Source organism: Pollicipes pollicipes, unplaced genomic scaffold (assembly GCF_011947565.3).
Source record: "Pollicipes pollicipes isolate AB1234 unplaced genomic scaffold, Ppol_2.1 Scaffold_3447;HRSCAF=4054_pilon_pilon_pilon, whole genome shotgun sequence".
NCBI classification, from domain to species: Eukaryota; Metazoa; Arthropoda; class Thecostraca; order Pollicipedomorpha; family Pollicipedidae; genus Pollicipes; species Pollicipes pollicipes.
This window is the reverse complement of record NW_023596297.1, coordinates 11,100,229-11,121,179: the sequence shown is the minus strand read 5'-3', so window position 1 is coordinate 11,121,179 and position 20,951 is coordinate 11,100,229. Positions and strand designations below refer to the sequence as shown.

Genomic DNA, 20,951 nt, shown 5'->3' with positions numbered 1-20,951 from the left:
GGCGGCTCCCGGGCGGCGGTCACGACGCGGCCGTGTCGCCTCCGGCGGCCGGCGGCTGGCGGCCCGGGTGGTGGGAGACGGTCGTCGGCGCCGGCCGGCCCCGGTTTATTTATGCAGTGTGAGCGCGGCGCCGCCGACCCGTGCCCTCCCCGTCGTGTGACCGGCGCCGCCCACTAATTGGCCGTCTGACGTCAGAGTCGGCCTGCTGTGGCGGCTGCGGTGAGCGGCCGGGGGCGGAGGGGGGGGGGGGGGGGGGTGCGTCTGGGCGCCCGCTCCTGTCCGGCCGGCCACGGGTCTCCGGCCGCGCCGGCCGAGTCGGCACTCGGGGTCGGACCCCGGCCGACGACAATGGCGTGGAGCGGCCCGTCCGCTGGCGCGTTTGTCAGCCGGGTGGCGGGAAGCACCAGCGTCCCTCGCGGTCCCGCCCCGGCGAGCACGTGCGTACTCCGCCGGCCGGCCTCGGTCTAGCGCGGACGGGGCCGCGACGCGTCACGACGTGCGTGACGGAACTCCGCGTCACGTGCACAGCGCGCGTGGCGTGACGGTCGGCAGGCGCGGTCCGAGGTGACGTGTCACGGAGGCACGGCGACCGGGGGCGGCAGCTTAGAATGAGGGTTGAGGTGAACGCCTCCACCACCTTTCATAGAACTGAATGTCAGCTCTCTGGCGTAGCATGGAACGAAGCGAAGTAAAAGGATGACTGTTCGTTCCTTCCTTTCAATTGCCCAAAGGCTTCGTCACTACTGATCACGACGTACAGAGGAGCGTGTGTGACGGCAGCGGCAGGACTGTGACATTGCAGCTGATATCCGCCGACGCGCTGTGCACAGTGACGTCACGTGTGACGGCAGCGGCGTGACTGTGACACTCCAGCTCCTGTCCACCGACGCGCTGTGCACGGTGACGTCACGTGTGACGGCAGCGGCGTGACTGTGGCACTGCAGCCCATGTCCGCCGACGCGCCGTGCAGTGACGTCACGTGTGACGGCAGCGGCGTGACTGTGACACTCTAGCTCCTGTCCGCCGACGTGCCGTGCTCAGTGACGTCACGTGTGACGGCAGCGGTGACTGTGACACTCCAGCTCCCGTCTACCGACGTGCCGTGCACAGTGACGTCACGTGTGACGGCAGCGGCGTGACCGGCACTCCTGCTCCTGTCCACCGACGCGCCGTGCACAGTGACGTCACGTGTGACGGCAGCGGCGTGACTGTGACACTCTAGCTCCTGTCCACCGACGTGCCGTGCACAGTGACGTCACGTGTGACGGCAGCGGCGTGACTGTGACACTCCAGCTCCTGTCCGCCGACGTGCCGTGCAGTGACATCACGCGTCTCGTCTCTTTCAGGATGACTACATGGACGACAAGAACTGTGACGGCAACGACGCCGAGGGCGTCTGGAGCCAGGATATCGAGCAGTCGTTCCACGAGGCGCTGGCTATCTACCCGCCATGCGGCCGCCGCAAGATCATCCTCAGCGATGAGGGCAAGATGTACGGTGAGTGCGGTCAGAGGCAGGTGCCGGAGCCGCCGTCACGGCCGAACTCCGCGGGGTGAGTGGGGCGGGCCGAGAGGGGGACCGAGAGATCGCGTGAACAGTGTGGCGGATGTCGGTGGTCTCTCGAGCCTGAGTTCGGTTCTCATCGTCATCGTCGCCGTCGGGGCTTTACGGCGCACTCAGCTGCTCAGGCTACGCGCCATCGCCTGCTTCTCACCCTGACGGGAAGGGTGGACACCGCGAGAAATCGAACCCCGTACCTCTGGTTTCCCACACGTGTAGCGGTTAACGCAGACGCGTTAACTACTGCGCGATCGGCACCGAGTTCGGTTCTCTGTTGACTGAGGCGCCCTCTGTCGCCGGACGTTGGCTGTGGTCGCCGCAGTCTGGCTGCCAGGATTGACCCCAGTCGTCCGCCGTCGGACCCTGCTGCGCCCCTGGCAGGTGCCCGTCGGCCTCGACGGGCCGCCGGTGTCCAAGGTCGCGGCGCGTCGGCGCTGACGGCCGTCCGGCGAGCGGCCGGCTGGCACGGCGGCCGGCGTCGGCTGCCAAGCGCGCCCGCCGTGCGGACTGGCGGGGCGAACGGCGCTCCTGGCCCGCGCGGCGCGGCGCGGCCGGGACGCACGCTCTGGACGGCGCCGGCTCGGGCTGTGGCGCCACCGAGCGCTGACATCATGTCAGCGCTGACGTCACCGGACCGGCGGCGGCCCTTTCCTCGTCGGCGGTCGCTGGCGGCGGGCGGTGCGGTCGGCCCGACTGACGGTCGGACCCGGACGCACCTGGGCCGTCGGCCGGCCGACCGGCCGAGCCGGGCGGGGCCAGAGCGCACGTGACGCCGCGGACCCGGCTGCCGGCTCGTGTTGCTGGCGCCGGATCAGGCTCGGTCTGCACGGCCGCCGCGGACCCAGGTCATACGACCCTGCCCCGCGGCGCGTTCCCAGGGCGGTGGTGGCGGACGTCCGGACGGAGCGCCGCCAGCGGAGAGCCGGGTCAGACGGGCGCATGGCGCGGGTGCGCGCGGCCGGCGCGCGCGGCACCGCTGCCGCGCTCGTCCCCCTCCGCCGCCGTGCGTCACTCCCCCGTCGGCCGGACGCCGCTGTCGGCCACGTGATGCACGGCCGCGGCCGGGCGGCGACAGCGGCGCGCCGGGCACGCGACGAATGTGCGGTACGCCGCCCGGCATGCTGAGCACGCTGCACCGGGCGGCGGCGCGGCGCGGCGCGCCAGCCTCTGCCGGTCGGCCGCCGGCCCTCTCTCCGTCGCTGCGTCACGCGCCACGTTCGCCGGCGCCGGCGCCAGGGGGGTGGGCAGACGGCCGCTCTTTGGGGCGCGCGCGGTGGGAGGGGAGGCGCTGCTCGCGTCGGTGTCGGTGTGTGTGTGTCGACCGACCGGCCGGCCCGCATCGAGCGTCGCTGAGGCACCCCGCCGGCGGTCCCCCAGCGCGGGGCGCGTTTTAATTAAGAGCGCCGGCCGGGGCGGCGGGCGGCCAGCTGCCGTCCGGGACCGGGAGATCAGAGGGGAGGCGGATGGCGGCCGTGACTGCGGGCTCACGCACGGACCGGTCCGGGCCGCCGCCGCCGGCGACCGCCCGCCCGGCCCTGGGAACCGGCCGCCGATCCGGCGACAGGCGGCCGTGACAGGGCGGACGTGATGACCACCTCGCTCTGTGAGCGGGCCGACGGTAATGCTTCGGACGGTCGGCGGCATGCCGCTGTCCCGGCGGGTATTTTTGGCATGCACGGTGTCCTCCCCCAAAGCGGTGGCCGTTGCCAAGCTGACGTCATCGTTAGCCTGCTGGGTTTACTGCGTCGTTGGTGTGGGAGGGGAGGGCTGGGGGAGGTGTGGAGGGAGGGCTGCACGCTGCGGTTTTCTCGGCTGTTTCGTCGCGTGCAACAGCAATGTCACGTTCGGTCCCGCTCTGGCTGCACTGGTAGTGAATTACCGCGGCTGCCGGAACGGATGGGTTCCGAGAGCGGGGGGGGGGGGGGGGGGGGGGCGTTGGTCCGCGGCTTGCCCGTGCGCTGGTCTGGAACCCTACGGCTGGAGAGCATTGTGCCCAGCACCTCGTCCCCAGGGGTGCTTCTGCCGCCATGCTGACTGAAGATGGCAGCCGTTGCCGCGTCAAGCAATGATGATCCTGTGGGGGCAGGCCGGTGTTGCTGATCATTTGCGGTCCCTTTCCCAGCTGTGTCAGTCCAATGGAAATTACAGCGTTGACCCTGTAATCGGCTGTCACTGACAACCGTTCGCATTCACTATCACCGTCAAATCAGGGCCATTACGTTGTTATTTCCACATGCGCTTCCTAAATATAGATCTGGCTTACACCAACCACCATTTACACCTTGTACCGAACTGCATCGCCTGGCGCCAGCGGCTGAGGTGGAACTTGAGTAAGGCCTCCCGCGAAACGTCCACGTGTCCACTCAAAACTTGCAGCGTCTCTCACGCGGCACCTCTCGGCGGCAGGGCGCAATGAGCTGATCGCGCGCTACATCAAGCTGCGCACGGGCAAGTGTCGCACGCGGAAACAGGTCAGCTCGCACATCCAGGTGCTGGCGCGACGGAAGCTGCGCGAGCTGCAGACCAAGATGAAGGTGAGCCGACGCACAGCCGGGGAGGGCGAGGGGTGAGGGCAGCGCCGCGCCGCGCGCGGCGGCCGGGCGGTCGGGCTGGAGTTCAATTGTTGGGCTTCAAGAGGAGGGTGCGCTCCGGCACCACTCCACCAGGCACAGGTTCTGCGTGGCGATGCCGCGCCCCTCCCAGGCAGGCGCCGGCGCCGGCGGTCGGCCCAGCAGCGACATGTCGACATGATTTGTACGGACATATATATATATATATATATATATATATATATATATATATATACATAATATGACAACTAAGGTTCCACTGTGTAAAGTTCACACTGAAGGCTCTGACCACTCTGTCCTCTAGCCGTAAGGTCGCCCATTATGTGTGCGCAGCGTGTGCACTTTGTGTTGCAAAGGGCATGGATGTCCTCTTTTCCCATGGAACCGCCGAGGAGCCTTCGCCTGCCGTTCTGTTGACCTATTCACTCGTCAGCTGCGCGTGTGGCGGCGCGGTGCCGCGGTGCTGCCCCGCGTCCCATGTGCTCGCCTGACGCGCCCGTCTCGCTCCCCAGCAAAACTCGTCGCCGCTGATGTCACTGCAGGAGCACCACGCCAAGGAGAAGGCGCTGCACTCGGTGGCGGCCATGACGTCGGCGCAGATCGTGTCCGCCTCCAACATGCAGCACAAGAGCCTGTCCAGCTTCGGCCTGCCGGCCTCCAACTACGCCGGTCCGGGCGGCGTCGGCGGCTTCTGGCAGGCGGGCCTGCAGGTCGGCATGTCGCAGGAGTGAGTGCCGCTGGGGAGAGGGAGCGGGGGTGGGGAGCGCTCCGGCGCCGGCGCGGCCGGTGACGCGGCGGGCCGCCGCTGCCAGCGGGGCGCTCGTGCTCGGCGGCCGGCCTCTGAGAAGCGGCTGGCGGTGCCGCAGAGGAGGCCGGCCGCACAGGAGCGCTTCGGTGAAGTCGCCGGGCGTCACGGACGGGCGGAAGTGGACTGAGCTGCGCGAGAGATTCGGTGAAACGGGACGGCCGCGGCCGCTGCCGCTGTCCGTCTCGTCCCATTGAAGTGGACGGGCCCCTCAGACCGGCGGCCCGGCGCGCCGCTCCCGTCCGTGGCCACATGCTCAGCTGGCTGGAATCACGCGAAATCGGGGCCGAGCGGCGGGGAGGGGTCGGCTTATTTTCCCGATCGCCGCGGCGTTGGCTTTGGCCCGCTGAATTGCGCCGTTCTTAGAAGGGCTTGGGCTTTATCCGACCGGTCGGGGGCCTTGATATCGATCAGCCTGCATGAGGGCAGCCAGCATACCTGGCTCATGCCGACCTGCCCTCACGCCATGCCCAGACCGCGGCGTGCCTGTCTCATACCGCGCCGTCCGCGTCACGCCACGCCCGGCGTGACCGGCACTCGTCTCACGCCACGCTGTGCCGCTCCCGCAGCGTGAAGCCGTTCGGCCAGCACCCGTACGGCATGCCGGCCAAGCCGGCGGCCAGCGCGGCCGACATGTCGCTGCTGGGCCAGCCGCCGGCGCCGGCGCCTGCCTGGGAGGGGCGCAGCATCGCCACGCAGAAGCTGCGCCTGGTGGAGTACTCGGCCTTCATGGAGGTGGCGCCGCAGACGCGGGAGCACCAGGCCGCCGCCGACGTGGTGAGTGGCCGTCTGTGTGGTGACCGGCCGGCGCCGCCGTCGCCGCCAGGCGTGAGTGCTGACCTGGCTATGAGCGGCACCAGTCGGCTCGCCGGCCGCTGCCCAGCGCCCCGGCGTGGGTGTGGCGGCCCGTTGGAAACCCGCGATGTCTTGTGACGTTACTGGATATGTCGGTTTTCCGGGAAGGGGGGGGGGGGACCGTCGGCTTGGCTTCCATCATCGAGGTGTCTCTCCATGCTGGCTTGGCCGTGCCTTCCCCTTCGTCTGCATGCTGGCCATGCTGACCTGTCCCGTCCTGGATTTTGTATGCATCCATCTGCAGAAGATTTTCGGGCAGTTGTCCTCGTCAGCGTTTTTTCCTCGCGCGCGGACGCTTCGACCACCTCTTCGGATCAAAATTGTCTGATATTCATATGCGTTGAACCCACAATATCGCCGCTGGTAGCCCTGAATTCCAACCACTTACCCACCGAGGAGGATCGACGAGGACAACAGACCGCGGTATGACGCCACCAGTACGGTCAAACGTCTGAGACGCTTCGGTAGGCTCACTTGCTCCTCGCCTATTCGTCTATACTTCCAAGCTGCTCCAGGCTGTCATACCCATACCCCTGTAGTGTGCGTGCCGACCTGCCCCCACCGCCGTCAGCGCACCCCAGCCCGGTTCGGCCCGAGGCGCGGGGGCGGGTCGCGCGCGGCCGGCAGGTTGCGTCAGCTGGGAGCGCGTGGCGCCGGCGTGTCATGGTGTCGCGGCGGCGGCGGCCCGGGCCCCGGCGCCGCCGTCGATAACTCAGCGAGCGCGTCCAGCGACCTCGCCGCCCTCGGCCGCCGGCCGGCCGGCAAGGCCGTGTTTATGTCCGGCGTGTGTGTGTGTTTTATCGGCGCTGCAGCGGCCGGCGCTGTGCCGCCGCGCCGGTCATTCATGGCGCCGCGGCGCCGGCCCGGCCCGCCTGGCGGCCGCCGGTGACGCCGGGGTCGCCGACGGATCGCCGGGGTCGGGACACCCCGGCCGCCGGGGAGGGGCTGCAGTGGTCGCGCCGAGGGCCCTGTGGGGTCTGGTCCCGGGTCGTGTTTTGAAACTGACGCTCCTTCAGTAAACAGCTTGATGGCGGTGACGCGGACGGAGCTCTGGTGTGTTGACAACCTCGGTCCATTTGCCAGTAAACACTGGCAAACCGTGCAAACGGAGGGCGTAACGCAAGGTGCCCGGCGCGTCATGAGGCCCGGCCGAGCAGGTTGCTTTGTTCGTCGTGGCAACACCATGTGGAGACGTTCCGTGTCTCTGTGCGAGGAGTCCCGTGCCCCTGTCCACCGCACGCACTAGCAGTGTGACGCTTGTCGCTGCTGTGTGCGGCGACGCCAAGCGTCCCTCTCGCAGCGCTGCACCCGTCGCTCGCGCACACGTGACGGCGCATCCCTGGTAATGTGCGTGCGCCTCTGCTCGCCAGTACAACAAGCATCTGTTCGTGCACATCGGCGGCCCGGGCTCGTACGATCCGCTGGAGGCCATAGGCATCACGCAGATCTACGATAAGTTCCCCGACAAGAAGGGCGGCCTGCGCGAGCTCTACGACAAGGGTCCGGCCAACGCCTTCTTCCTGGTCAAGTTCTGGGCTGACCTCAACACCAGTGTGCAGGTCAGGAGTGGGCGGGCGCGGCGAGGTGTCGCTCGCAGGGTCGAACGTAAGCAAACGTGTCATTCGATTACAGCGCAATGTGCTGCCTGGCAACAGAAGCTGAAGACTAGTGTGCTTTGAAACGGACGGTTGGGTTTGGGATCCATTTTGGTGGTGCATGTGGGTAACAACTAGATGGAGACATCCACCGTGATGAGCGCCGCGAGGGAATATAGCCCACGCTGTGAACTTCAGCGCTGTGAACTTAACCGCAGCGCCGAGGAGTTTGTTTTCCCTCACAACACCTCCAGGCGGCACGTAGGTTTATCCTTGCTGTCCGCTGACGTCAGCGAGATGAACCCACGGCTGGCTGCGCTTTAATCCGGCTGATCTCTGCGCTGGGGATGGCCGGTGCTGTGGTCTATGTGATGGGCATCGCTGGACGTCTCAGGCGGCCCACTGCGGCGCCGAACTGGGCTTTGGGTCTGGCTGTCCGGACTGGTCTGGGCCTGGGTTGTTGGCCGGCGGTCCAGCGTGTGAGCCCGGTCGCCGCGACTGGTCCGTTCAGTGGGAGCTGCTCGGTCCGGTCTGAGGCCGCCGTACAGACTGGTCTGTGGCTGAGCCTTCGCCCGGCCCGCGCGCTCCGCTGCCGCCGAACCGGCCAGGCCGGGCCCAAGGCCGGTCCGCTGCCGCCCGCGGCGCCGGCGGCGCCCTCACAGCGGTCCCGACCGCGGCCAGGCCGGTCACGTGCTCTGCTGCGGGCTGCGGCCAGAGTCGCGTCTCTGGACACCCCGCGCCGCCGTATCGGGCCGCCGGTCGGCGGAGAGGCCGTCTGGCAGATGACCCCCGTGGCCGAGCGAGGGGAAGGGCTTTGGCAGTGTGCGGGCGGCGCGCCCCGGCCGCGTATGGGGCCAGGACCAGGACCCGGCGTGCGGCGCGGTCTGAGGTGTGCTCGTGTGGTCGGCAGGACGCCAGCGGCGCCTTCTACGGTGTCACCAGCCAGTACGAGTCGCCCGAGAACATGACCATCACCTGCTCCACCAAGGTCTGCTCCTTCGGCAAGCAGGTGGTGGAGAAGGTGGAGACCGAGTACGCCAGGTGAGCGGATGGTGGGCGAGCCGGCCCTGGCGTGGAACGTGTGTTCGGCTGCTCCTTCATTGTGTGCCCAGTCTTTCTGGTGTTTGTATGGGTTCTGTTCGTGCCTCTGGCTTCATACTTGCTCGCTACTGTTTCGACGTCGTGAGGGCTGACGCAGGCGATTTTGTGAAATCCACCCAATGTGTGCTATTAATTAGCGTTTAACGCCGCGTATATTTTGAGATAGTGCTGGGACTTGACGTTGATTCCGGCGGCAGGTTCGAGAACGGTCGCTTCTTCTACCGCATCAACCGGTCGCCCATGTGCGAGTACATGGTCAACTTCATTCACAAGCTCAAGCACCTGCCCGAGAAGTACATGATGAACAGCGTGCTGGAGAACTTCACCATTCTGCAGGTGAGCTGCGCGGCTCGCTCGGGCCGGCCGGAGCGGGGCAGGGGCTGCTGATGTCAAGCATCGGGCATATCTCGATGGTGACTCACGGCCCCGTCCGGACCGGAGCGGGAAGACAACCTTGGAGGATTGCCAACCTATTGAAATCGCTGTCCACGTTTTGTCGGTGTCCTGTGAACCGAACCAGCCGTACTTGATGTCGCGTTCGGACTCGCAAAGTAGGCGCGGGTGGTAGTGGCTGTCGTTCATTGAGCGGATGGTGGTCGCTTGAAATGAGCATCCAGTCGAACCCGTTGTCCCATGGTGTTTATGGCTGCTATCGTCGAGCAAAATGTGGCAAAGCTCCGTTGCTGGCCCTCAGCCGGCTGTTATTGAAGTGTCAGTTCGAGAACCACACGACAGATGGTGCGGTATGATTTGCGGCCAATGTAAGTAAGGTCTTGAGCCGTCGCTGGCCAGGTCTGAACAACCCAGGGGACTGTTGGCGCGTCATACCGAAACCGCGAACTTGCTACAGTGTGTCGGCGCTGTCCTCCCGTGTCAGTGATGCGCAGATTTATCGGTGTGTTTGGTCCAGCTGTCCCCCCGATTGCTCTGCCGACGTCAGCAGCCAACGGCCGGTGTAACTCGCGCCCTCGCCGCCAGGTGGTGACGAATCGCGACACCCAGGAGACGCTGCTCTGCATCGCGTTCGTGTTCGAGGTGTCCACCTCCGAGCACGGCGCCCAGCACCACATATACCGCCTGGTGAAGGACTGATCAGCCACCGCATCCGCCATCGTCCATCGCCTGGGCACGAGCGGCGCCCAGCGCAGCATCTGTCCTCGCCTGTGATCCGGTCCGGCTCGCGCCCCGGCCCGGCCCGGTCCGCTGGAGCCGCGCGAGGCCGCCGGCGCCGGCGACGCCGCGGCGCGCGGCGCGCGGCCTGTACATAGGAGCCGTGATCTCCGGCCCGCCCGCCGCCCACCTGTACATAGCCCCAGTGCCTTGGCGGCGGCGGCCGCGGCGCCGCGCGGCCTCCGTCTTTCAGTGCAGTCGGCCGGTCGGCTGGTGCCAACGGGCGCCCGGGCCGCGCGGGCCTGTCCGCGCCGAGCGCCGCGCTGGCGCGCCTGCTGTCCCGGCCGTGACGGCTCCGCTGCGGACAGCTCAGCTCGGGCCGCCCACCGGGAGTGGCGCGCGGCACGCCGGGGCTCTGCGTTGCGTCGCACCCTTGCTGTCTGATTCGTGTGGTGGCTCGTTTTTAGAAGCGCGTCCGTAGTGGTTGATGATTACTGCAATATTTTTGCCGGCATTTTGCGATTGGCGCTTTGAGCGAGGCGGGGCTTGCGCCCGTTAAGTTGCTATACGACATTATTTTATTTGTTTAAGGTCGGCATTAGATACTGATTTCGTTTGCGCCGCTGGATGTGACGGGAGCCTGTTGGTGTTGGCGGCCGGCCACGGGTCGGCTGTGGCCGGAGGACTGTTGGCCGGCGCCTGTCGAAGCCTGCCCCGCGCCGCTGGGGCCGGGCCGAGCCGCTGGGAGTCCCGCCGTGCGATCTCACTGGGGGGCCGCCGGCCTCCGCCGAGTGCGGGCACGTGGCGGCGAGTGGGGAGGGGGCAGGGCGGCATCGTTGATCTCAGTTGCCCGCTGCGGCCCGGAGGCGGGGCGGGGGCGGCGGTGACATGACCTCGGGTGGCGGGCGGACGGGCCGCTGACCAGGCGGCGCCACCGGTTCGCCCAGAGCCTGACAAACGTGTTGTTATTGTGTGTGCCCCGCCAGACGTGATTGTGGTTCTGTAAGGTAGCTATTCGGTAGGCCGTGCCCTTTTTGTACAGATGTGCGTCCAGAGAGTAAATTATATTGAAACCCACTGGCGTGGCTTTTGGCGGCGTAGGGCGGCGTGCGCCCGCGTACGGAGGGCAGCGGGAAAATCTGCGGCAGTGCTGGGCTTTATTTCACTCAAGCAGAATCAATTTCAATCGCACTCAGCGCGTTGAAGGGACTTCAGGGTCGGTGCGAATGAGGCCCATACCGGGAGCAAGCGTTCTGAATATGAGTGCGTCTGGCGCAGACATGGGCTTGCATATGACACTGGATTACACTAGCACGCATCAGTGACGGAGTTGGAAACACCGTCGCTCAGGCTCCTAATACTGCGCTTGGGTCCGATTAATTTCCGGTAGCTCTGCCCTGTCACAGTAACACGTAGGCGCCCATGAGGCGAGGCCGGGACAACCGAGAAAAAGCTTGAAAGGTACTGGCAATGCTTGCCACCCAAGACGACTATACTGGTTTGGATGGAAAATGCCCGATTTCCGTAAATTTAAATATGTTGTGATATCTTAAAGATTACATGGTACACTTAGAAGAAAATGAACCGCCTAATTTCAGCGGTCCCCGTAAAACAAGGAATAAGCTAGTGCTGTCGCTTGCCGTGTTTACCCATAGCAACACTCAAGAAAAGTTGATGATATGCTATTATATGTGTCTAACAAGAAATACTCGGCAGCATAATGTTCAGCTGATCAACGCCTCGCAGCAGTCTGGCAGGCACCCCGCCGGTGTCCGGATCCAGCCCGCCGGTGTCCGGATCCAGCCAGGCGGGGCGCTCGTGACGGCGTTTGTGTCCAGGCTGGTGGCGATGCTTTTGGTAATTGCGCAACCGTAAATGGTATTGGGAGTAATATCAGCAGAATCCCTACCAGTATTCACGCTGGTGATGCGCGGTCTGAAAAGATGCCATTGCATGAACAATATTTTGATGCATCAATTGTGCCGACACCACTTCTCACGCATCCCTGCCAGCTTGACCTTCGTGCCATGGTATGTCATTATCAGACCCATCTCTGGTCATGCAAGCAGACGTCTCGTTAAACACAACTAGCCTTCTTATCAAGAAAGAATTTCTTGCAGCCATTTTAGGCGCCAATATCTAAGGTAGTTGACGCACCCTTAAAACCACAGCCATTGCAGGCAACAGCATCGTATTCTGCATGCCTGCAGCATACGTCATCTGGTCAGGTCCTGGACTACTGGCAGCCTCCCATTATACACCTCTAGCCTCCCTTGCATTGACCAAGCGCTCCGCGTCGGAAACACACAGATTGTGACGCACCTCCCCCCGGAGAACAATCGTCGGAGCTGGGGACAGCCACCCTTCTTATGGAGGGCGGACGGTGGAGCCTGAGACGGTACGTCCTCCTCCCGGAGTACAAACGTCGGAGCTGTGGGTGGCCACTCTTCTCCTGGAGTGCGGACGGTGGAGCCTGAGACGGTACGTCCTCCTCCCGGAGTGCAGACGGCAGAGCTGGGGACAGCCACCCTCCTCCTGGAGTACGGACGGTGGAGCCTGAGACGGTACGTCCTCCTCCCGGAGCGCAGACAGCGGAGCTGGGGACAGCCACTCTTCTTGAGTACGGACGGTGGAGCCTGAGACGGTACGTCCTCCTCCCGGAGTACAAACGTCGGAGCTGGGGGTAGCCACCCTTCTCCTAGAGTACGGACGGTGGAGCCTGAGACGGCACGTCCTTCTCCCGGAGCGCGGACGGCGGAACTGGGGACAGCCACTCTTCTCCAGGAGTACGGACGGTGGAGACTGATACGTCTGTAGTACAGACGGCGGAACCTGTGGCGGTCCTCTCTTCTTCTGGAATGCATACGGTGGAGCCTGGGACGGCTTATTCCAGCGATCTGCTCTTTTGTGCCTTTTTATTTGGTGCTTTAGCACTCGGCCTCCGTTTCTCCACAAATGCGATTCACATATGGACAATGAACTAGCCCCCACCCCCCACCCCCCTCCTCATGGACGGTAACCGCCATATGTTTGTGCGGATCCCTTCATGATGTAAACTTAGCAGGTCGTCTTCACGCTTCTTTCGTCGGGAAACTGGTAGAAGAAAAATATTTACTCTCGTTCAGGCGTATCTCCCACTCTCGGCTTTTTCTTCCTTCGTGTGCGCCGCGGGTGTCTGCAGCTGCAGCTTCTTCTACTAATGTTGCATTGTTGTTCCTGGTCTGCGTAGCAACTACTCTGGCAGCTGTGCTCTCCACAGTACGGGTGCTAGAGCGAGTCTCTAAGTTGGAAACGGTCACGAAGCATCGATAATCCCCTGGCACATAACACAGCTCTTCTTTTAACAAAAACAAAACCGTTCCAAATGTAACGGCATTACTTGTGTTGGCCGCCTCGTCCCCGGCCGCGCGGTGCGTCCGGTCGGCTCGCCGGTCGGAGGTCGCGGTGCCCGGCGCGCTGTGACCCGGGCGGTGATTGGTCCGCGGTATGTCGGCCGCCAGGCGGGCGATCTGTGGCCGGTCCCCCGTGCACCGGGAGAGTTAAGGACCGATATCAGCCCGGTGTGGGCGTGGAGGTGGGCAGTTACAGCTGGTGATGCAGGCCACAAAGTTGCCCACGTTTATCTAGCTGACACAAATATTAAGGTCTTGGCAGCCTCATTCGCCAAATCGCTTCCACTAAGACTGCATCACCATAGAAGACATCCCTGATGCTATAGCCTTGCCCTAGCAACAGACGTGCTGAAGCTAATTATTCCGTGGTCTGATTGCGATCCAGGATACCATTCTATGCTGTGTCGTGTCTTGGGCAACTGTAAGCGATCATTTGGGTATCCAGAGATCCGCCCAAACCCTGTTACTTCTAATGATACAGAACTTCTGTTTTCATTACATCTGTTTTTCAACCGGATGTATGATTTATTCGGCCCTCGATGTTGGCCGCTAACGTTGCCTGGATCCTTACCTCCCACGCCTTGTTTCACTTAGCCTCTGCATTTGCCACGAACGGCAAACAATATCAGTGCCGCCTCGTTAAGAGTTGCTATTCACTTCCAGCATTGGTCTTTCATCGATAAATGGATCAAATTGACGGCAGGATCACACTATGAACCACGCAATCGGACCACTTCGATGGATCACATCGGCCGACAGACTGCCGGTAGCTCAGAGCCTCGCCCAGGGGTGATGCAGGCACGCCATCCAGTATCAATAGCAGACATTTACACACCGCGCTCTAGAAAGAGTCGCTATGATGAAAGGTTCTTTTGTATAAGCACGGGGCCAGTGATCGTAGACGAACCGCACGCAGGTCACCGGCTGACCAGAACAGACTGGCAAGAGCCGAACCGTCTCTTTTGTCATGCCGATGATGGTGCGGCAAAGACTGTGCCGAAAAATGGTGTAAATATGACACTCATGAAATTTGATATGACGCTTCAACAAATAGCAGTTCTCCTGTAATGCTATCATGTCCCGCACGGGTTGTGACATTTTAGGCCTCTATGCGTTTCCAGAGCACGCGCCGAGCACCATGCGATTCTGAAAATGATGCCCTGGATAAGACGTCTGGAAATCCCATAATCATGAGAATGATAAGTGAGGACGCTCCGACCTCATGAAATCAAAGCGAGCTGTCATCTCGCCCTTGTCTCTCTGTAAATCGATCTCATTGCGTGCTCAGCTAGTTACTTTTTACAAGTTATCGGCCGATTTTATACTTGTAAGCATCAGAATACTTTTCTGATTTGCTAATTAAATCGCGGCTTCACGAATGATCTCGAGGTGAATTTCATCCGACGTAACATTCATATCTGCGGCTGGTACTCTCACGTACATTTCCAGTTGATGGCTAATGATTGATAGATGATATAAGATAAGCTACTTGACCTTGAAATTGAAGTATCGGTGGTGTGATAAGCAATCCTGTATTACATATCTATCGCTATAATTCAGACTACCTTATCATTGTCGTGATCGATAAAGTGATCACGAATGAACGTGAACATCGGAATCGCGGAGCTTGTGAAGAAAATAAAACTTAACAAGTGGCAACTAGGAAGTCCGCGAGAACAGACAACAGCGACCCGCATATTTGGTATCGGTCACCTACCCACCCCTGGTGTAACGACGGTCTATGAGCAATGTACACTGCCGGTGGATGGTGTCCTCACAGCGGCATTGTGTGAGCATGGTTGCACCCTACGCGCAAGAGGCAAACTATTTTTGATTAGACATCGCATCTTTGCAAAACTCCGCTGCGGCCGGCCCGACAAAATTGAGTGAGACGCTGTATGTGGGTCGACCAAACTAAATAGAAAACAGAATCCGACAAGTGTGTTGGACTAAAAAGTGGAAGCTGATAGACGAATGCCAGCGCTATTGAATACACAGAGGTGCACTCTTTGCACGCAATTATTATTTTCCCTGGGTTACGTGTACTTGACATCACGCTGCGGGCAGGCCCGCAGCAACCAGTAATGTCAAGTGAGGATATTGATTTGGACAAAGGAGACCGTATTGGCCGCTGACCGATTTACAATGTCGGCCGAGAGAGTTCACAGACATTATGTGCGGAGGGTTGCACCCGCTGAGCACGACCAAGGTAAGTGTAAACCAAGCGCCGTTGCCTTTATTTGCAAGTCGCCTGTGCGGACGGTACCGGCATTGAGTGAGATGCCGTCGGTGGGTCGACCGAATAAAATGAAAACCGAATCAGACAGATAAATTGTGCTGAGAGCTAATAGTACTTAACCAGCGATATGGATTTACAATATCAGTCATGTAGTGACGGTCACGCTTTTTGCGTAAGATTGTAAATATCTTTCTGGTCTACCGTATTCTAGCAATTACGCTATTGACAGTCTGGCCGCAGTTAGCAGTACGTATTCTTGTAGTGATTTGAATAAATAATGTCCTATAAAAAGGACCGTATGCATTCCATAGCGAAGGGCATAGGGGTATCAGTTTCCAGTGCAACACACTTGTCCGATTCCGGTCTCAAATGTATTCAGTTGACCTTAAGCCAGGATCTCACTCCATTCTGGTTGACTGGCCACGCCGGAGGCTTGCAAAGATACGGTGTGCAGCTGAAAATACTTTTATCCATACGCATCGGACGCAACTAAACGCCACCGATGTCATTGCCGGACCGCTGACGACCAACGATGTAAATCGCTCATCGGCGGACATGGCAGTTTTTGTTCAAATCCACCACTAACAACGCATTGTTAAAGGCGGCGGGCTTGCCCGTGGAGTGATGGCCTGAATACGGCGGCCCGGAAAATTTTCATTATCTCAAGAAGAGTGCTAATGTGCGCATTCGACATCGCTCGTATAGGACTATCGGCCGCCAGTACAGCGCACTCGTCGGATTCCGGTTTTCGTAGCATTCGGTGGACCGACCGGCAGCGTCACACTTGGTGATGTCAGGACGGCCGAGCCAGAGATTTGGAAAATTACAGCGTCGAATTTAAAAATAACGTGTCGTGTGCGGTGGATGTGGCTATGTGTGCGCCATGTCACTGCGATAATATGATTAGCCGGCAATATAAGCTGCTTCTCTGCAGACGTGACCAGCTGTGTTTACATTACCGCTTGATGGCGCAGTGGAAACGACGACCGGCCCGCCGCTGGCGTGATGGCCAGGGTACGGCAGCCCGAGAGAGATACTTGTAATCGCAGCGAAGGGTGCGACTGTCTGCTTTTGATAGCGCTGGTGTAGGGCTATCGGCGACCAGCTCAGCACACTTGTCGGATCATTTTTTCTTATTTGGGCGAGCCTCCGACAGCGTCTCACTCAATGCTGACGGTCGTCCGCGCAGGCGATCCGCAAATCAACGGGCCTAAGATAAAGTATGTCTGGTCGTGTGCGGCGGGCGCGACCAAGTGCACATGTCACGGTGGGTGCTCCATATGCCGACAGTGTAAATCGTTCTCGGCAAACATGACCTCCTTTGGCCAAATCACTCCTTGACGGTCCATTCCTAACTGAGGCCGGCCTACCCTGAGCAGGATGACCAGCATGTAGAGGCCCAGAAAAATGCTTATAATCGCGCTCGAAGAGTGCGGCAGTGTACATTCAATAGTCCTGGTACAGGGGTTCACGCTCTAATTAAAACACACACGTCAGATTTTGGTTTTCATTTTATTCCGCCAACCCCCGAGAGCGTCTCACTCAAATCTGGCTGACCGTACAACAAACTCTTTCTACGAGTGAATCTGTTTTATTCGGGCGACAGTCTCATAAACGTACCAACATTCACTTTTGCATAGCGCTGTTGTGATTCCAATAATACAGAAAACCTCTGTTTTATGAGTGGGCAAACGCCGCCCTACCGTATATTCATTTTGACTTAAACTGGTTATATCCATAGTATATCGGAAACATTTCATCTTTGAAGTCTCGCTCCAGGATGGAACCTATCACCGCATCACGAGCGGGTGGGGGCCGGGGGTCAGCCGCATCACGAGCGGGCGGGGGCCGTTGATCCGCTCCATCACGAGCGGGCGGGGACCGTGGGTCCGCCCTATCACGAACGGGCAGGGGCCGGGGGTCAGCCGCATCACGAGTGGGCAGGGGCCGTGGGTCCGCTCCATCACGAGCGGGCGGGGGCCGGGGGTCCGCCGCATCACGAGTCGTGCCGTGAGTCGCGGGCTGCGCCGCGCGCGCTCCGTTCGATGAGCCGTTGCTCGCAGGGCGCCAGTGCGCCCCGGGCACTGGCCGGCCATGGCCGACCGAGGCGAGCTGTGGCCGAGTCGGCCCGCCTCGGGCGACAGTCTCGTCGCGGAGGCGGCGCGGCGAGACGAGGCGCGCGGCCGCTGGAGGATGGGCCGCCGCATGGCAGCCGGCCGTTCGCCCGGCCGCCGCCCGGCCGGCGACGAGTCCGACGAGGAGCTGCAAGAGCAGGCCTCGCACCGGGTGCGCGTGCTGGCGCGCCGCGTGCTCGTCCAGTGCCAGCGCTCCGACTGGGTGGCCGTGGAGCAGAGCCTGAAGTCGCTGGAGCGGGCGGCGCAGGAGGGTCGGCTGACCGATCCGCTCCACAAGGTGCTGGACGAGGTGAGGCTGGGGGAGATGCGCTGTCTGACGATACCCCGGAAGGTTCAGATTGCCGAGCGGTGCTCGAAAGAGAGCTGCATATGTGTGAAACCTGATACCGGTTCCGCATGAACGCTACTCCAAGCGTCTGCAAAGGCACCCGTTTTGAGCAGGCAACGTTTGCGTGGTGCCGGCACTGACATCGGGTTTCAACGTGCACTTCGACGTCGCCGGTGCTCCTAGGAGATATCTAGGTGCCGACATGGTTAAGCACTGTATTACAGCCAAAGGTATAATCCAGACGGTGATGCCATAGGATGTTACTTCAGCTTGGGGAGGTGGATGCCTCTCCGGCGGAGGCCCGTCAAGAAGGTTGGTGGCGACATCTCTGTCTCCCTCAGCTCCCTCAGGGTGGCGAAATCGCCGTCAACGACTGCACTGGGTGGCCGTATGTGCATGTTCCGGATAGTCATGATGGCTATGTACATGCACCATGTGACATGCAGATAGTGGCTCACAGATACTGCAAGCATTACATGTCACTGCAGGTGAACCGTGCATCCAGGTCAAACGCCAAATGGCTTAACACAGCGCACATGTGTAGCTGACTCAGGAAGAAGGGCAGCAATCTTTTAAACAGGCTCACACATTTAGTTATCCAACACCGTAGGCGTGATGTTAATCTTCACAAAAGTTGTGCGGATAGGAGTCGTCATCTGCGTCCTTAGGAGCATGCCTTAGCTTTCTTCAATAAATGACTTCTGATTGACCCTCTTTCAAATGAGACAATCCACTCAACCTGACGCTAAGGTCGACAGTCTCGTCACGGAGGCAGGCAGGTCAACCTGACGCATCGCTTGGCAATCTGTACCTGACCTGACACAACTTTTGTCGGGTCACGTTTTTAAATTTAAGTAGACAAATATATAAAGAATATGTGAGGACGCAATGGATCATTTCAACATCAGCTGCGTATAGTTATTTACAATTATGATAGCTTTGTGTAACCACTAAACTGCAAAATGGCCAAGGCAGTCAAAGCATCCCCAAACCCAAACACCATCCTCATTCTTCGTTCTCACAGCAAGCTTTTGGAGAGGCATATCAGGCAGCAGCTTCTCATTCCGAATATGTTGCTACCCGTGGAGGTGTTTGCTGCTGTAGTCAGTCCATCAATTTACTGTAACAGATAAAAATCACCGAGCCCGTGCGATGCAAGTGGCATCTATCCCGCAAGTGTACAGGACGTGTGGTACGTGTGTCTGATATGGTAGAACCTTGTTGTTTTGTTGTTTCAGAGGGGCTTCACGCCTCTGATGTACGCCGTGAGGGACAACCGACCGATCGTCGTCGACAAACTGGTCGACCTCGGATGTGACGTCAACCACATCAACCAGGTATCAATTTCATACGTCTGCTGCCAGGACTGCACTTTGTCTTTTGGAGGTATTTGTAGAAGATTTTGGAAAAAGTACACGGATTTTAGAGTCTATAAAAAATATCTACCGGATGCATTGGAAGGGCGATCATTTGACTACTGCTGCATTTGAAGCCAAGTCACTTTTGCTTAGTTTATCCGTCATAGAGCGCTGTGGTTGTAATTTATAATGCAACTAGACTGTCTGACAGCCTTCATCATATGCCAATAATTGAAACCTTGATACATGGTCTGATAGCTGTACATATCAGAGGTTTATAACATGCTTCTATTTGAATCGACCGACATCCAACCCAGCACGTACCAACCATTACTGAATGCAATTCTGGCCCTTGCGTTCGGGTATTGATGGATACAGCGACCAAACTCAGCCGACAGATCCGCCAAATCGGATATATAAACAACGATCGCGGGGCCAGGTAACCATGCAACCTCACGGAACCACCGCAGTTGACGCGTCCTTAAAACCCAGTAACCAACTAACCAGCTAAGGCTTCACAGCCTCATGCTCAGTCAGTATGCGAGACAGTTGTTTTTGTTGACGGCGGAAGAACTACTGCAAGAGGTTTCGTTGTTCCGTTGTGCCCTGCTGGTTGCACCCCTGTACCCTTTGCAGCTGGGAGGGCCCCTCCGTACGGCCTGTGGGAGGTCAGACTGGGACGCCCCCGGGCGCAGGCAGTGGTATTTCAGAGGTGAAGCTGACCTGACGCAGAACATAACCAAACCCAGGGATACATGATGCGGCAGGGCCAGTGTGGCAGAGGCTACACTAAGTTACACTAGAAATAACCCAGTTTGGCATTAACCCGCTGAAGGCTGCTCGCTCCGACTGCTTTGTCACATCAGTTTTTGTTGACATTGTCTTTCCGTGACCAAGGCATGGTATATGTATAACACTGGTGAAGATGATGTGATGAATGAGAATGGTGGCGCGCTTAACACGGTTCATATGAGAACACCTGCGGAACTGTGAAGACGGTATCACAATAAGTGCGAGCAATGTCCCTTAAAACAGCACGTGTAAAACAGCACGTTTTATCTGTAGGCATGAGTCATACGTCTGTGAACATGCCACCTTTTATGTGAAGAAACACCGAGTAGTTTAAATGGGTGTCACGTGTACACCATGAGATATACCTCTGGACAGCGCTCGTATTCGTCAGGTTCTGAGTTAACTGAAGACGATATCTGTATTGGTTTTAGCAAGACGACAGTTAATAATGAGCACAAGGGTATTGTGGAGATCACTGAGGCCCAGCAGTCGCGAGGGAGAGTTAGCTTTCGAGCATGCTCAGAATAAGCTACACAAAACAGTGCTCCTGCTCACTTAGCGAAATGACAGTTTTCATGAATGTTCTGCCCTGGGCAGCGTTCATCGCGATTCCCAATAGAGCACCTGGTTGGAAGGCCTGCGAGTAGTTTGATGTCAAAAGACCCATGGTGCCGGCCGGCCTCGTTAAGCCGCCGTGTTTAACAAGGCTGAACAAAAACAGCTTTCCAGCTACTTTCTAAGCCGTTGTGGAGCAGGTACTGGACCTTGGGACTGGTTTGCACTGTTGTTAATCATAATTTATACACGTCATTCCTCTCTGTAAGCCAGGAGTCACAGTAAAACAGATCGCTGCTTCAAGGGAGCAAGAATCATTTTGGAAGAATCAGATTTATTCAATGAATACCTGATAGCACACGTGAATGATGTTCGGGTGATAGGCAGAAGGCGTACGAAACCAAACGCGGTATCATTTTAGCGAATATAATCACATGGCCTAACATAATTGTTAGAGGTGGTTGCATCTTGAAACGCCATGTGCCTTTCTGCATCTTAGATGTAGTTTTATGCTTATAATTCATTTATCTTCCTCCTAAAGCATCGAATTTTAGAT

General features: G+C 59.5%; 1 protein-coding gene across 1 annotated transcript; it reads left to right on the top strand.

The window, feature by feature from the left end:
* Positions 1–1,346: 1,346 nt before the first annotated feature.
* LOC119092039 (transcriptional enhancer factor TEF-1) lies at positions 1,347–9,726 on the top strand (the record flags this gene model as incomplete). The annotated part of the gene is given in 8 exon segments (XM_037214994.1): positions 1,347–1,497; positions 3,967–4,094; positions 4,643–4,857; positions 5,505–5,712; positions 7,161–7,349; positions 8,296–8,426; positions 8,684–8,822; positions 9,465–9,726. Coding segments are annotated over 8 exon segments (1,275 nt in total), but the record flags the coding sequence as incomplete, so codon positions are not given.
* Between the last annotated feature and the right edge of the window lie 11,225 nt (positions 9,727–20,951).